The following is a 17,873-nucleotide window of genomic DNA, read 5'->3' as shown; positions in this document are numbered from 1 at the left end:
CGGTGTTTCGCCGTGTTGCCCAGGCTGGCCTCGACCTCCTTGACCTTCCAGCCCGGCCTGAGGCCCCCACCTTTAACCTCGACTGGACCTATCCGCGCCATGGGGTGGGCTCCAGGAGACTGTTTTTGCCCCGCCACATAGACATGAATTTTATGCAGTTTTGTTCATTTTGAAAGGGAGTCGGAAAAGGGAGATTTGAAATAAGTGGAGGTTTTCCTTTGCTTTAGGTGTCGAGGTTGGTTGTCTCGTATTGGTTGATACCGGGTAGTAGAGGTTTGATAGACTGCCAAAATCAGGTCTATTTACCACCACCCACTTGTCTGCACTAGTGTGCCCTGCATAACATAGCCACTGACTCTTAGGGAGCGTAAATATTAACGATCATTTAATTCCTTTGTCAGCTAAGCACAGTGCTAAACCTTTACATGCTTTATCTCATTTAGTCCTCCGAATAATTCTTTATTTAGAAGGTTAGGGAACTGGAGCCCAAAGAAGGAACTGAAATCCAAGGTAAACCAGTCAGTAGGTAGAGGCAGTATTCCAATGCCGAACAAGGACCAGAAGCCATGAGCTAAACTGCTGGTCTCCTATTACCGCTGTATTTCAGTAGGGAAGTTTTATGAGATGGGGTTCGCTAAATATTCATTCAAAATTATTAAGCGCCTGCAAAATGACAGATGCCTGTGGTAGGTTCAGAAACAAATGTTCAAAAGTACTTAATCTTGTAATCATAAGGGGCTGTTGTTTTTTAGGATATCAGCAGTAGGGGCCCCGCACACACCCTTAATCCCAGCACTTTGGAAGGCTGAGATGAGAGGATCATTTAAGGTCAGGAGTCCCAGACCAGCCTGGCCAACAAGGCGAAACCACATCTCTACTAAAAATAAAAAAATTAACCAGGGGTGTAATCCCAGCTACTCAGGAGGCTGAGGCAGGCGAATCACTTGAACCTGGGAAGTGGAGGTTGCAGTGAGCCAAGATCATGCCACCGCACTCTAGCCTGGGTGACAGAGTGAGAACTTGCCTTAAAAAAAAAAAAAAAAAATACATATATATATATAAACACTAGGAAATGAAGATCAATAAACCTCTGAGGCCAACTTTTCCTCAGAGGACCAGAATACTCCCAAGTAGCACATAAACATTCTATGGTTATTTGTTGGCCGGGCACGGTAGCTCACTCCTGTAATCCCAGCACTTTGGGAGGCCGAAGCGGGCAGATCACTAGGTCAAGAAATGGAGACTATCCTGGCCAACATGGTGAAACCCTGTCCCTACTAAAAATACAAAAAATTAGCTGGGCATGGTGGTGGGCACCTGTAGTCAAAGCTACTAAGGAGAATAGCTTGAACCCGGGAGGCAGAGGTTGCAGTGAGCCACCACTGCACTCCAGCCTGGTGATAGAGCAAGGCTCCGCCTCAAAAAACAAAACGAAAAAAAGTTCTATGGTTATTTGTTTAGACACTGATGTAATATGTTGGAAACAAATGGGTGATGATGGACATGCATTAATTTTGGGGTAGAAAATACTGGATTTGAGATTATTAATTGCTCTGCTACTTACTAGTTATGTGACCTAAGGAAAGCCACTTAAATCCATTGGATCTCATTATCCTCATTTATAAGATAGGATGGTTGAACTAGATGATCTCTAGGGGTTTATTAAACTCTATGAGTTCTATCAGTATAAGGAGTCAACATGTCAGCCATAAAGGACAGAGCAGAATTTGGAAGATGCCATTTTTAACTTCTTGGGAGAGTCTTCAAGTTTTGAGACATGCTTTAAGTATCCAAAATTTTTCAAGTCATAAACTTTTTTCTTTCCTGTGAAATTAGAATTATTTTTGTTCCTGGGATTAGGCAATAAAGAAATGCTAAATATTGGCTTTCATGAAACTGTTAATATACATTATTTCTCCATTAGAATGGTATTTTAACAAATATTAAAACATAAACACTTGTGTAGAGTTCTTTATATAAGGAAAGCACTGTTGCTAATGAAGGATAAAAATATTTTTAAAATACTTTCCTATATTTAAAAAATACCTTCCTATCAGATCCAAGCAGACGTAAGGCTTATGTGGGAATAGCCTTATACAATTTCCTTAATAATTTGTGAAATAGGTTTTACAAAACAATAATACTTTGTAAGCCATCCAAATGAAGGTTCTCTCTACAATGAATAGCCCACCATGTCCTAGACACCCAGTAATAGGACAGAGCCAGGCACTGGTTAGGGTTAGAAAAGAAGAGAGGGTTGTATGTGTCTTTTTTCTCTTAGGTTTTACTCCAAAGATAATGTTGTTATTTTGTATTTTTCTCTGCCTTAGTTTACTACTGAGACAACCATTAAGCACTATTTTCCTAAGCAATACTGTTTGCATCATTCTTTTTTTTTTTTTTTTTTTTTTTTTGAGATGGCGTTTTACTCTTGTTAACCAGGCTGGAGTGCAATGGCGCGATCTTGGCTCACCACAACCTCCGCCTCCTGGGTTCAGGCAATTCTCCTGCCTCAGCCGCCTGAGTAGCTGGGATCACAGGCATGCGCCACCATGCCCAGCTAATTTTTTGTATTTTTAGTAAAGACGGGGTTTCACCATGTTGGCCAGGATGGTCTCGATCTCTTGACCTTGTGATCCACCCTCCTTGGCCTCCCAAAGTGCTGGGATTACAGGCTTGAGCCACCGCGCCCAGCCTCTTTTTTTTTTTTTTTTAAAGTCAGAGTCTTGCTCTGTCACCCAAGCTAGAGTGCAGTGGTGTGATCTTGGTTCACTGCAATCTCTGCTGCTTCCCAGGTTCAAGCAATTCTCCTGCCTCACCTTCCCAAGTAGCTGGGATTGCAGGTGCCTGCCACCACACCTGGCCACTTTTTGTATTTTTAGTAGAGATGGGATTTCACCATATTGTCCAGGCTGGTGTCTTTGGCACGTGGCACATGCCTGTAGTCCCAGGTACTTGGGAGGCTGAGGCAGGAGAATCGCTTGAACCCAGGGCGCAGAGATTGCAATAAGCCTAGATCACACCACTGCACCCCAGCCTGGGTGACAGAGGGAGACTCTGTCCCAAAACACATTTTTTTTTTTTAAAGCAAGATTCCTGGCTTTTCTCTGTAATATAGAATACACATGTCCTGTAAAGCTTTCATGGAAAGCATTTTATTGCTGGGCATGGTGGCTCATACCTGTAATCCGAGCACTTTGGGAGGCCAAGGCAGATGGATCATCTGAGGCCAGCAGTTCAAGACCAGCCTGGCCAAGATGGTGAAATGTCTACTAAAAATACAAAAATTAGCCAGGCATGGTGGTGTGTGCCTGGAATCTCAAGTTACTTGGGAGGCTGATGCATGAGAAATTGCTTGAACCCAAGTGGTAGAGGTTGCAGTGAGCAGAGATCCCACCGCTATACTCCAGCCTGGTGACAGAGTGAGAATTTTATTTTAGGACATACTGCTTATTTAATATTTTTATTAAATAACGTTTTATTACAACAGTATTACATTTACACTGTAGATATTTAGAAAAATCAGGTAAGCAGAGAGCCATCCTCAGTTACTAAGTATATACTGTAACTTTAGTTATAGTATATAGTTTAACCATGTTGATGAATAACCTTCCAGACTTTTTCTATGTAGGTTGATAGATTTGACTATATAAACTTGGGGAAAGTAGTTGCATGTAGGCAACAACCATTACTATTTCTATTCATAAAGAGCTCTTTGAAATCACTGAAGTGACAGAAACCCCTATGGAAAATGAACAAGGAAATAGGAAGAAATACAAGCAGCCAATAAATATAGTAAAAAGGCATTCACTTTAAAAATTTAAGAAATGCAAATTAAAATGGTAAGATAATATTTTTCATGTATCATATGGCAAAGGTTATTAAGAATAATTTAGCTGGGCGCAGTGGTGTATGCCAGTAGTCCCAGCTACTTAGGCTGAGATGGGAGGATAACTTGGGCCTGGGAGGTCGAGGCTGCAGTGAGCCAAGATCATGCCACTGCACTTCAGCCTGGGCAACAGAGTGAGACTCTGTCTCAAAAATTAAATTTAAAAAAAAAAAAATACCACGGTTAGTAAGGTTTCATAGAAATAAATAGGTGCAGCCTTTCTGGTGGGTAATTCCTAACTTATGTGTTTAATATTGCTGTTTCCTTCTGCTTGCCACCCTTTCAGTTATGCTTTTCCTTTTTCTTTCTTTCTTTTTTTTTTTTTTTGAGACACAGTTTCACTCTTGTTACCCAGGCTGGAGTGCAATGGTGTGATCTTGGCTCACTGCAACCTCCACCTTCTGGGTTCAAGCAATTCTCCTGCCTCAGTCTCCCAAGTAGCTGGGACTACAGGTGCGTGCCACCATGCCCAGCTAATTTTTGCATTTTTAGTAGAGACGGGGTTTCACCATGTTGACCAGGATGGTCTCGATGTCTTGACCTCGTGATCCACCCGCCTCGGCCTCCCAAAGTGCTGGGATTATAGGTGTGAGCCACCGTGCCTGGCCCAGTTATGCTTTTTCTTTTTCACCAACAATTCTCTACAACTTCTGTAGGTACATGTAAAACAATCTATAGTATGTCTCTAAGTTTGGTTTACTTGAAGCCATGGAAGCAACTCTGAATTTGCCTTTTAGGAAATTATTTTAGGAAAACAAATATATTTTTTCTATTATAAAGAACACCTCTGGCCAGGCATGGTGGCTTATGCCTGTAATCCCAGTACTTTGTCGGGCCAAGGTGGGCAGATCACCTGAGGTCAGGAATTTGAGACCAGTCTGACCAACATGATTAAACCCCATTTCTACGAAAAATACAAAAAGTAGCTGGGTGTGGTGGCGCATGCCTGTAATCCCAGCTACTTGGGAGGCTGAGGCAGGAGACTCACTTGAATTTGGGAGGTGGAGGTTTCAGTGAGCTGAGATTATGCCACTGCACTTCAGCCCAGGCAAAAGAGTGAGACTTTGTCTCAAAAAGAAAAAAGCAAAACAACAAAAAACCAAAACGTCTTTACTGGATAAACATTAATTAAAACAGTCTAGATGAGTAGATTCTCAACAGTGTGGCACTGCCTTGAAAGTGGCATTTCAGTTGTCACTTTGTTTCTTTGAGACAGAGTTTTGCTATTGTCCCCCAGGCTGGAGTGCAGTGGCAGGATCTCTGCTCACTGCAACCTCTGCTTTCTGGGGTTTAAGCGATTCTCCTGCCTCAGCCTCTCGAGTAGCTGGGAGTACAGCCATGTGCTACCATGCAATACCATGAAAAATAATTTTTGTATTTTCAGTAGAGATGGGGTTTCACCATGTTGGCCAGGCTGGTCTTGATCTCCCAACCTCAGGTGATCCACCCGCCTCAGCCCTCCAAAGAGCTGGGATTACACATGAGAGCCACTGTGCCTGACCTCAGTTGTTACTTTGAAGGAAGGGTAGGAATGGCATAGGTGGGAGAGAGATCAGAAATATAAGACATCTTACCATGCAGGGTATATTCATAAAGGTGAAAACATTTTTGTTATCTAAGCCTAAAAGCAAAGTCCATTTTATGTATAAACATAATGTTTTTTTAGTTTAGCATTAATATATACAGAACATTCCAGCTTTGCCATGACTGTAGAGTGAGGGAAGAATGTTTTTTCTTGTAAACTTTACCAACTGTTGTTTACATTTCATAGCATCATATTACCAGAAGCAACTGTTCTCCCTCTGGAGTCACCAATGCCACATACCTGTATCAATTTGCATTTGTAGAAGTCACAGGTGGTTCTACATAAAGATGTAAAGATACATTCATCTAGCTACTTTATGTGTCTTTTAGTGAACTAGTATAGGTGTACACATATTATATTATAAATTATTTTCCTTTTAGTTTTATATTAAATTACAATTAGATCATTGAATTGAGATATTCACATACTGTGAAACGAATCTTTTAAAGTGTACAATTCAGTGGGTTTTAATATATTCACAAAGTTGTGCAACCATTAGCACTATCTACTTCCAGAATGTTTTCATCATGCCCCAAAGAAACTTTCTATCTATGAACAGTCACTTCCCATTCACCCCTCCTTGAGATTCTGGCAACTATTACATTACTTTCAGCCTCCATCGATTTGTCTATCCTGGACATTTCATATAAATGAGATGTCCGATATTTGGCCTTTTATGTCTGGCTTCTTTTACTTACCCTGCTTTTAAGTCTCATTCATGTTGTAGCAGGTATGAGTACTTTATTCCATTTTTATGGCTGAATAATATATTGATTTTTTGAAATTATATGGGTGGGAAGTTATATTATCTATGCATTTTATTTCAGGATAGTAAAGGAGGTGTTAACAAAATATTTGTAATATAAAAGAACATTGGATCAGAGCTACTGATCTAGCTGGAAAAACAAGACAGTTGTACATAAAAGGCAATTAGCAACTCAAACAAAAACATCATGCAATCAGTAGACAATTAAATTTTCTAGGACAAAGGGTGATAGGTAAGGATTAGGCAGAGATTAAATCTGAGTGATCGATCCTATTCAGTTAATGAGTTGGCAAAGCCTGGAATGAAATACAGCCATCCAAAAGTTAAACTGCCAACCTTATAGAATGCTAGCCCATCTCCAGTAATTTCCACTGAGAGATCTTTCTTTCCAGTAGGCTCTGCAGTGATGAAGCGGATCAGCGGAAGCAAAGTCATCCTACTGGAACCAAACGGATATTTCCGTGGAGTCCTAAGGGGATGGATTTTGCAGAGCAAAGCTGTAAGCTGCCACCTCTGACTTCTGAGGAAGCCTTACCTCCACGTTCCCCGTGGTGCCTTTGCACGGGCTATTTAGGCACATTTCGGCCGCCGTGGCGGGGCACGGCTCAGCTGTTGCGTGGGCGGGGCCTTTGCAGAGCATGGCGGCGGGCGAGCTTGAGGGCGGCAAGCCCCTGAACGGGTTGCTGAATGCGCTGGCACAGGAGACTTTCCACGGGCACCCCGGCATCACAGAGGAGCTGCTGCGGAGTCAGCTGTATCCAGAGGTGCCACCCGAGGAGTTCCGCCCCTTTCTGGCAAAGATGAGGGGAATTCTTAAGGTACTGCTCTTCCCTGTAGTCTCCGGCTTGGAGCACAGACCCTTTACCGCGGGCGTCAGACTCGCTCCACTCGCCTTCCCTCGTCCTCATAAACTGAAAGGCTTTTCCTTCACAGACCTCTACTCCGCGGGCTCCACATTGCGCTCGTTCAGATGATCTCGCTGCGTCGCCCCTTCTCACTTTCCTAAGGGTGACGTTTTTCTGCTGAAGTTCCCAGCCCCCTGGTGGGACTGACTGACATTCAACGGGAGTTTTTCCTTCAAGACATCTCGTCTTCTCTGTCTCTTGGTAACAGTCGAGTTTCCTCAGCAGATCTGTGGGCTCTGGAATTTTTAAAATTAAGAGTTTTAGGTCGCCAGCTTTCCCGAGTTGTGGAAGTTGGGAGCGTTAAACTGAGCCAGTGTCTGGCGGATAAGGGGGTGGCTTAGCCCGAGTGACATCTGTCAAGCAGTCCACTGCATGGTTAAGAGAGCGTATTTACCAGATTGAAGCCAAAGTATAGACTAGACCATCCGATAGAAATATGTGAGCCAAGAAGGTGAAATTAATTTTAATAATATCTTATTAACCTAGAATATCCAAAGTATTATCACTTTACATGTAATCAGTATATAGAATCTTGACAAGATTTTGTTACTTTTTTCACTAAGTCTTTGAAATCCAATATGTTACACTTAAAGCACGTATCTCGGACTAGCCACGTTTCAAGTGCTCAATAGTCCCATGTGGCTAATGACCATAGTATTGAACAACTCTGTTTAGACCGAGGACTAGTTATAGGAATGAATCTAGTGTCAGTGTACTCTAGAGACAGACTGTAAAAAAAAATTACTGACTTTTATAGGTCTTCTATGTGTTAGGAACCCTGTACTAAGATGTGTTACATGTTACTTCATTTGTTTCTTGAAAAAAACAAAACAAAAACCTTATATAGTGGACACCCATTGTAAAGATTTAGGAAACAATCTCAGGGAATCTAAACGGACTAAAATGACATTTTGATTAAAGTCAGTGTTGAAATTTAATCCACTATCCTTTTGAATTTACTATTTTTTCAAGGCTGTTTATGCTTTAAAAAGGTAATTCTATATTTTTAAAACTGATTTTTGCCTAAAGGATTTGAATCCAGAAAAAAAGCAAATGAAAACAAGTATTTCAGATGGTAAATAGATTGTCTCATGGAAATGTAAGTATCTCAGGTGCCAGATTACTACATTCTAAGTGGTCTTAGCTGATACAAATCATAAACCACTGGTGAATGCTTCCTATTTCTTTTAAATTTTAGTTTTTGAGCAGCCTGAGAGAGTTTCCTAGAAAATTTGACATGTGGATTTTTAAGGTGTTTGGTCCTCTATAGGGATGAGGCCTATATCTCTTCTTCTCCAGGCTAAGAAGAGACAACAGCACATGTGTAGGTAATGTGTGTTAGAATCTCCAAATGCTGGGGGCTACTTTTCTCTAGATGGACCACATTTTGATTGATTGGTTTTGTTATGAGATAAAACAGCAAGGTACTCAGAGAAGTTTGCCTGAAAACTATTTCTCCTATTTTCCTTTTTCTTGAGACGGAGTTGTGCTCTTCTTGCCCAGGCTGGAGAGCAATGACGTAATCTTGGCTTACTACAGCCCCCACCTCATGGGTTCAAGCGATTCTCCTGCCTCAGCGTCCTGTGTAGCTGAGATTACAGGTGTTCGCCACCCTGCCCGGCTAATTTTTGTATTTTTAGTAGGGACGGGGTTTCACCATGTTGGCCAGGCTGGTCTTGAACTCCTGACCTCAGGTGATCTGCCCACCTCGGCCTCCCGAAGTGCTGGGATTACAGGCATGAACCACTGCATCCTGCCTTATTTTAAATTGCTGAATAATATACAGGATATGTGAAGTATTCTGATTGGTTCTGTATTGTGGAGCTGGCATGGCTCTCTTGGTGTTGGGAGTAGGCAACAGAAGATTTGCAGGTACCTGGCAGCACAACCTCTGCTAGCTGATTAGTCTGAGGAACTAAGGGATATGCCTTTGATTGTTTTACTTAGGGCTGAAACCATGGGCTCAGGATGACATCCAGTTCCAATCTTTATTTAACTTAAAGGCAATGCTGAGGGCTAAATGTCTCTAATTCTTATGGAAACATAGAAAACAAACATGATTTTTGTTTTTGTGTATTTATTTATTTTTGAAATGGAGTTTCACTCTTCTTGCCCAGGCTGGAGTATAATGGCACAATCTGGGCTCACTGTAACCTTCACCTCCTGGGTTCAAGCGATTCTCCTGCCTCAGCCTCCCAAGTAGCTGTGATTACAGGCAAGGGCCACCACTCCAGGCTAATTTTGTATTTTTAGTAGAAATAGGATATCTCCATGTTGGTTGGGCTTGTCTGGAACTCCTGACCTCAGGTGATCTGCCTGCCTCAAAGTTTTGAGATTATAGGCGTGAGCCACTGTGCCCAGCACAGACATGATTTTTAAACTGAAAGGCTTGGCAGATAGAATCTCTATCAGCGGTAAGAGGGAACATACACAAATAAGCATTATGCAAGGATGCGATTGTATTTGTAAATAGAATTGTGAGTAAACACCTGAAGATAGATTAAGAGGTATCAGTTCTTTCTGGCAGGCTTCTTGGAGATGCCATTTTTGCTGCTGTAACATATTTTAGACTGAGATGAAGGGTAGCCATATAGAGCAGTCTGAGTTAAGAACATAGCATGGGTGGATAAGGAAAAAAGCAGGCTCAGGGAAATAGTCCAGTTTGATCATAATATGGGGGTAACCAATATGGAATATTGGTGGAGGAGGCAAGAGAAAAATGAAACAACTTTTTATTCCTATAATCCTGCTAACTTTTATTCCTGCTCCCCCTCCTTTTTTTTTTTTTTTTTTTTGAGACAGAGTTTTGCTCTTGCTGCCCAGGCTGGAGTGCAATGGTGCGATCTTGGGCTCACTACAATCTCTGCTTCCTAGGTTCAAGCGATTCTCCTGCCTCAGCCTGCTGAGTAGCTGGGATTATAGGCATGCACCAACACACCCAGCTAAGTTTTTTGTATTTTTAGTAGAGATGGGGATTCTCCATGTTGGTCTCGAACTCCCAGCCTCGGGTGATCTGCCTCCCTCAGACTCCCAAAGTGCTGGCATTATGGGCATGAGCCACCATGCCCAGCTATTCCTACTCTTAAGCAGGATGTACATTTTTGCATATAAAGGACAACAGAGTTCATACTTTCAATTATCTGTATAATATCATGGTCCGTGAAGAAAGTGAAAATGAAGGGTGACAACAGGGTAGAAGGAAAAGAAGGAAGGAGGGGACGTGTAGCTCCCAACGGGGGATTCAGTGGACACACATATTAACAGCCTCCTTATTGCCAGCTGCCTAGCAATATATTTCATAGGCTGTGTTTCAGGTTCAGGTGCTCCGTAAGCTATAGCCCTTCCCTCTGACTTTCATGTTGTATGCCAACGTGTTATGAACTGATTCCTGTCATTTGTACTGGTCCTGTTTTCTGCTTAGAATGGACCCCTCCTACCCTACTTGTCTGGGACATTGACCCTCTCTAGCTTTGGCTGTTAATCACAAAATGGCAAACGTTTCGTCTGCTCATAGATATGTGAAGCTGGCCATTCACTTGCTCTAGTTTTTATTTTTGGGTAGACCCTAAGGAGCAATGAAGTCAATAAATTGGGAATGGTGTGTTTATTTAGGGAGATGACATCCTGTGTATGAATATTCTTGTTTTGCTAAACACTGCCTTTTTTTTTTTTTTTTTTTTTTTGAGATAAAGTCTTACTCTGTTGCCCAGGCTGAAGTGCAGTGGCACGATCTCAGCTCACTGCAACCTCTGCCTCCTGGGTTTAAGCATTTCTGCCTCAGCCTCAGGAGTAGCTGGGATTGCAGACATCTGCCACCATGCTCAGCTAATTTTTGTATTTAGTAGAGACGGAGTTACACCATGTTGGCCAAGCTGGTCTTGAACTGCTGACCTCAAGCGATTTACCCACTTTGGCCTCCCAAAGTGCTGGGATTACAGGTGTGAGCCACTGTGCCTGGCCTAACACTGCCATTTTAATCTACTTCTTTTGCTCACATTATAATTCAACTTCTTAAAGATATGTGTTTGCATGATCTTTATTGCTGTTGCTGTTAACCTTGTGCATATGCTCAATTCTAGTAAATCCCAGATTGCAAGAATTAAAGAGCATAATCTAACTATGAAGATCAATCACCTTTTGTACACTTTAGTCTGTATTCACTACTGCCCTCTGGTGATGATTTTGTATTTCTTTTTTTTTTTTTTTTTTTTTTTTTTTTGAGACAGAGTTTCGCTCTTGTTACCCAGGCTGGAGTGCAGTGGCGCGATCTCGGCTCACCGCAACCTCCGCCTCCTGGGTTCAGGCAATTCTCCTGCCTCAGCCTCCTGGGTAGCTGGGATTATAGGCACGCACCACCATGCCCAGCTAATTTTTTGTATTTTTAGTAGAGACGGGGTTTCACCATATTGACCAGGTTGGTCTCGATCTCTTGACCTCGTGATCCAACCGCCTCGGCCTCCCAAAGTGCTGGGATTACAGAATTTTATATTTCTTTATTGGAACTTTAAACTCAAATTTTTTTTTTTTTTTTTTTTTTTGAGATGGAGTCTCTGATACCCAGGCTGGAGTGCAGTGGCACGATCTCAGTTTACTGCAACCTCTGCCTCCTGGGTTAAAGTGAATCTCCTTCCTTAGCCTCCTGAGTAGCTAGGACTACAGGCGTGCACCACCACACCTGGCTAATTTTTGTATTTTTTAGTAGAAATGGAGTTTTGCCAAATTGGACAGGCTGGTCTTGAACTCCTGACCTCATGATCCGCCCACCTCGACCTCCCAAAGTGCTGGGATGGTAAGCGTGAGCCACTGCACCCATCCTAAACAAAAAATTTAAATGAAAATTCTCATTTTGTGTTGTCTGTTGCTAATTTGTATACTCTGGTACTCAGTTACATCAATCAAATGGTAATTTATCTAGGCCAGGCTCAGTGGCCCATGCCTGTAATCCCAGCACCTTGCGAGCCAAGGCAGGTGGATCACCTGAGGTCAGGAGTTTGAGACCAGCCTGGCCAATATGGTGAAACCCTGTCTCTACTAAAAATGCAAAAATTAGCTGGGCGTGGTAGTGGATGCCTGTAATCCCAGCTACTTGTGAGGCTGAGGCAGGAGAATGACTTGAACCCAGAAGGCAGAGGTTGCAGTGAGCCGAGATTACATGCTGTAATCTTGTTGCTTGGGCAACAAGAGCAAAACTCCCATTATTTGTTTATTTAGAGACAGGGTCTTACACTGTCACCCAGGCAGAAGCGCTGTGGCACAATCATAACTCACTGTAGCCTCGAACTCCTGACCACAAGTGATCCTCCTGCTTCAGTCTCCTAAAGTGCTGGGATTACAAGCATGAGCCATCCTGCCTAGATCCTATTTTAGAAGCTAGAAATACTTGCAACAGTGTGGCCTTCCTGTTCCACTCCTACCCTCTACAGTCTGTCCTCTGCATAGGTAGCAGTATCCTTTAAAAAAGTACATTATGGCCGGGCATGGTGGCTCATGCCTGTAATCCTAGCACTTTGGGAGGCTGAGGTGGATGGATCACCTCAGGTCAGGAGTTCAAAACCAGCCTGGCCATCATGGTGAAACCCCATCTTTAGAAAAAAAGAAAATAATATATTTTTTTTAATAATAAAATTAAAGATGTAAAAATTTTTTTAAATTAAAAAAAAGTACATTATGCCTCCTTACTTTTCTGCTGTCAACCATCTCATGTTCCTGACTTCACATCAAACTTAGAATAAAATTCAGTCCTTTTGCCCTAGGCCACAAGTCCTTACATGATCTTACCCTTACTCACTTCTCTGATCTAATTTTCTCATTTCCAGCAATCTAATCTTATCCTTATTTAAACATGTCAAGTGTTTTTCCTGTAGATATTCATATGGCTTGTTCATTTGTTTAATTTGTCTTGTGCCTGAAAGCTATTTCCTATGAGTTCTCTCCTGAATTATATTATTTTTTTATTTTTTTATTTTTTTTTTTGAGACGGAGTTTCGCTCTTGTTGCCCAGGCTGGAGTGCAATGGCGTGATCTCGGCTCACCGCAACCTCCGCCTCCTGGGTTCAGGCAATTCTCCTGCCTCAGCCTCCTGAGTAGCTGGGATTACAGGCACACGCCACCACGCCCAGCTAGTTTTTTGTATTTTTAGTAGAGACGGGGTTTCACCCTGTTGACCAGGATGGTCTTGATCTCTCGACCTCGTGATCCACCCGCCTCGGCCTCCCAAAGTGCTGGGATTACAGGCTTGAGCCACCGCGCCCGGCCCTGAATTATATTATTAAGACCTTCATCCTTCCTTCCTCTTTCTTTTTACCTGGCTTTACTTTTTCTTCATACTTAGCATTACCTGAAATTATATTATGTATTTATCAGCTTATTGTTAACTATTCTATTAGAATTTAAATATTAAGATGCAGGACTTTAATATTGTTTCTTCTTTATTCCTTATTCCTAATACTGTGTCTGGCGTGTGATAGGCACTTAGTAAAAATTTGTAGAAAAAGTGAATGAATTAAGAATGTTTAAATGTGGAGGTTGCTATTACAAATATAGGCATAGAGAGAAAACTTAACATGATTTACTATATGAGGAAAGCTAGGATATGTAATACTGTAAATCAGGGGTCAGCAAACTATGTGCTGTGGGACTAATCTGGTGTGTTACATATCTTTGGAAATACAAGTTTTATTGTAACATGACAACATGCTCATTCATTTATAGCTTGTCTGTAGCATATTAGCCACTCTAATAACAGAGTTGAATGTCTGTGATAGAGATCTTGTGACCTTCAAAGCCTAAAATATTTACCATCTGAATGTTTACAGAAAAAGTTTGCTGACCCAAGTGGTGGCACAGGCCTGTAGAAGCAGTTACTCTGGAGGCTGTGGTGAGAGGATTGCTTCAGCCCAGGAACTCAAGGCTATAGTGCAGTGTGGTCATGCCTGTGCATAGCTATTGCACTCCAGTCTAGGCAACAGAGGGAGACTCCATCTGGAAAAATTAAAAAGTAAAAAGTTTGCTAACCTCCGCCCCAAACTTTTGTTTTCAAACTCATAATGTTTATTATAATATTTGGAAATAATATATAAATTATGTTTTGAATTTGTTTACTTAATAAATATGTCAAAACTGAAAATGGGGACTGTTTGTTCTTTGGTACCTTTGAAGCATTCATTAGCTTGTTCTTTAGACTGCTGAGATCTGTAGTAAGTTAAAAACAACCTCCAGCCTGGTCAACATAGTGAAATCCAATCTCTACTAAAAATACAAAAATTAGTTGGGCCTGGTGGCCTGCGCCTGTAGTCTCAGCTATTCAGGAGGCTGAGACAGGAGAATCGCTTGAACCAGGGAGGTGGAGGTTGTGGTGAGTTAGCAGAGACTGAGCCACTGTGCTCCAGCCTGGGCAACAGAGTGAGACTCCGTCTTAAAAAAAAAAAAAAGACCTAATGTTTCTGTAGTTCTAAGTATGTGTTCTTAGTAAGACATAGACAGAATTTTAATTTGGAAATTTTGTTCATATTCAAAAGGTATAAATTTTATATATGCTAGTATAGTATACAATATCATAAAATTTAATGTTGTGAACCTGAAAAATCAAGTGAAAACTATCAATGTTATGAAAGAAGAGATCAGGCAGTTCATGTCTTTTAGGGCTAAAAAAAAAAAAGAAAAAAAAGAGAAGATAAGTTACACCTGGTGTAGTGGCTCATGCCTATAATCTCAGGACTTTGGGAGGCTAAGGTGGGCAGATCACTTGAGGTAAGGAGTTTGAGACCAGCCTGGCCAACATGGTGAAACCCCATCACTACTAAAAATGCAAAAATTAGCAGGGCATGGTGGCATGTGCCTGTAATCCCAGGTACTTGGGAGGCTGAGGTAGGAGAATCGCTTGAACCTGGGAGGCGAAGGTTGCGGTGAGCCGAGATTGCGCCACTGCACTTCAGCCTGGGCAACAGAGTGAGACTCTGTCTCAAAACAAACAAAAAGCAGTCATAAGAATGATAATAGTACAAGATTATAAGAAATAATTGAGGCTGGGCGAGGTGATTCATGCCTCTGTCCCAGCGCTTTGTTTTTGTTTTCTGTTTTGTCTTTTTTTTTTTTTTTTTTTTTTGAGACGGAGTTTCACTCTTGTTACCCAGGCTGGAGTGCAGTGGCGCGATCTTGGCTCACCGCAACCTCCACCTCCTGGGTTCAGGCAATTCTCCTGCCTCAGCCTCCTGAGTAGCTGGGATTACAGGCACGCGCCACCATGCCCAGCTAATTTTTTGTATTTTTAGTAGAGACGGGGTTTCACCATGTTGACCAGGATGGTCTCGATCTCTCGACCTCGTGATCCACCCGCCTCGGCCTCCCAAAGTGCTGGGATTACAGGCTTGAGCCACCACGCCCAGCCCTGTTTTGTCTTTTTTTTTTTTTTTTTTTTTTTGAGACAGAGTCTCACTCTGTCGCCCAGGCTGGAGTGCAGTGGTGTGATCTCGACTTACTGCAACCTCCGCATCCTGGGTTCAAGTGATTCTCATATTCCAGCCACCCGAGTGGCTGGGATTACAGGTGTGTGCCACCATGCCTGGCTAATTTTTGTAATTTTTGTAGAGAAAGGGTTTCAGGCTGGTCTCGAACTCCTGGCCTCAAGTGAGCCACCCACTTGAGGCTCATGTTTAGGATTACAGGTGTAAGCCACCACACCATACCTGAATTCAACTCTTCTCTCTCTTACTCTTTTTTTTTTTTTTTTTTTTTTTGCGATGGAGTTTTTTTCTTCATGTCAGCTCACTGCAACCTCTGCTCCGCCAGGTTCAAGCAGTACCTTATGCTGCTGAGTAGTTGGGGTTATAGGTGCGTGCCACCATGACTGGGTAATTTTTGTATATTTAGTAGAGACAGGGTTTCACCATGTTGGTCAGGTTGGCCTCCAACTCCTGATCTCAAGTGATCCACCTGCCTTGGCCTCCGTAAATGCTGGGGTTACAGGCATGAGCCAGCATGCCTGGCCTGGATTATTTTGTCTCTTTTTTTTCTATTCTCTTTCTTGCACTGTAATTTTTCAAATGTTAGACCTCCTAGACAGAATGTTCTAATTTATCTTATTTTCTACCCCATTTTTCATTTGTTTTTTTTTCCCCATTTTTTGATTGACTTCCTTAACTTTATCTTCTAGCTTTTAAACAAATTTGAATGATTTAAAAATTTCTTAAGAGACATAGTGTCACTCTGTCACCCAGGCTGGAGTGCAGTGGCATGATCATGTCTTACTTGCAGCGTTGACCTCTTGAGCTCAAACGATCCTCCCACCTCAGCCTTTTGAGTAGAACCATGTCTGGCTAATATTTTTATCTTTTTGTAGAGACAGGGTTTCCCTGTATTGTTCAGGGTGGTCTCAAATTCCTGGGCTAAAGTGATCCTCCCCCATTGGCCTCCCAAATGCTGGGATTACAGGTATGAGCCAGCATACTTTGCCTCTTCTGACCTTTATTTAACTTATTTATTTAGTTTTTTGATTGTTAAAAATAAAATAGAGATGGGGGTCTTATGTTGTCCAGGCTGGTCTTCAACTCCTGGGCTCAAGTGATCTCCTGCCTCAACCTCCTCAAGTGCTGGTATCACAAGCATGAGCCTCTGTTCCCAACCTATTTATTTATCTACTTATTTGAGACAAGGTCTCACTCTGTCGCCTGGGCTAGAGTGCAGTGGCGTGCACATGGCTTACTGTAGCCTTGACCTCTTGGGCTCAAGTGATCTTCCATCTGAACCTTCTGCGTAGCTGGATCTACATGTGTGTGGCACCACACCTGGCTAATTTTTTTGTATTTCTTTATAGAGATGGGGTTTCACCATGTTGCTCAGGCCAGTCTTGAACTCCTGGACTCAAGCGATCTTCCTGACTTGGCATCCCAAAGTGCTGGATTACAAGCCTGAACCACCACACCTGGCCTCTTTGGGCCTTTTTTTTTTTCCTTTTCTTTTTTTGAGACCTAGTCTTCCTCTGTCGCCCAGGCTAGAGTGCAGTGGCACGATCTCTGCTCACTGAAACCTCTGCCTCCCAGCTTCAAGCAGTTCTCCTGCTTTAGCCTCTTGAGTAGCTGGCATTACAGGCGCCCACCGCCATGCCTGGCTAATTTTTGTATTTTTTTTTTTTTTTTTTTTTTGAGACGGAGTTTCGCTCTTGTTACCCAGGCTGGAGTGCAATGGCGCGATCTCGGCTCACCGCAACCTCCGCCTCCCGGGTTCAGGCAATTCTCCTGTCTCAGCCTCCTGAGTAGTTGGGATTACAGGCATGCGCCACCATGCCCAGCTAATTTTTTGTATTTTTAGTAGAGACGGGGTTTCACCATGTTGATCAGGATGGTCTCGATCTTTTGACCTCGTGATCCACCCGCCTCGGCCTCCCAAAGTTCTGGGATTAAAGGCTTGAGCCACCGCGCCCGGCCTAATTTTTGTATTTTTAATAGAGAGAGTATTTCGCCATGTTGGCCAGGCTGGTCTCGATCTCCTGAATTCAGGTGATCCACCTGCCTCAACCTGCCAAAATGCTGGGATTACAGGCATGAGCCACTGCACCTGGCCCTCTTCTGGCCTTATAATTGAATTTTTCATTTGATCACGTTTTAAATTTCCAAGAGTTATCGTCTCACAAGAACAATGTATTACTATGTTTAACCAACAATTTCTTCTTTAAAACACAAAATGGAGTGTACTGTACATAACTTTCTGCATTTTGCTTTTTAAATTTTATTT

At 42.3% G+C, this 17,873-nt stretch overlaps 1 protein-coding gene and 1 long non-coding RNA gene across 7 annotated transcripts in view; one reads left to right on the top strand and one right to left on the bottom strand.

Moving 5' to 3' along the window:
- Positions 1-2,386: 2,386 nt before the first annotated feature.
- LOC141584578 (uncharacterized) overlaps positions 2,387-17,873 on the bottom strand; it is a 38,213-nt gene continuing 22,726 nt past the window's right edge. The window contains exon 2 of the long non-coding RNA XR_012517700.1: positions 2,387-7,381. This is a non-coding gene — a long non-coding RNA (uncharacterized LOC141584578). The remainder of the gene's footprint in view (positions 7,382-17,873) is intronic.
- Positions 6,655-17,873, top strand: part of COMMD1 (copper metabolism domain containing 1) — a 248,193-nt gene continuing 236,974 nt past the window's right edge. For 3 of the 6 annotated variants that reach the window (XR_012517693.1, XM_010333555.3, XM_010333556.3), the window contains exon 1: positions 6,666-7,058. Coding sequence is in view for 4 of the 6 variants with exons in the window: in XM_010333555.3 (XP_010331857.1) it covers positions 6,879-7,058 (180 nt within the window). In the remaining 2 variants the exon portion in view is untranslated. Of the gene's footprint in view, positions 7,059-17,873 lie in introns of all 6 variants that reach the window. The other 3 variants (XR_012517696.1, XM_074399398.1, XM_074399395.1) reach the window with 2 other exon arrangements.

Source organism: Saimiri boliviensis, chromosome 1, assembly GCF_048565385.1.
Source record: "Saimiri boliviensis isolate mSaiBol1 chromosome 1, mSaiBol1.pri, whole genome shotgun sequence".
In the NCBI taxonomy this organism is placed as follows: Eukaryota; Metazoa; Chordata; class Mammalia; order Primates; family Cebidae; genus Saimiri; species Saimiri boliviensis.
Note: the sequence above shows the minus strand (reverse complement) of the source record. Positions and strands in the feature narration are given on the sequence as shown.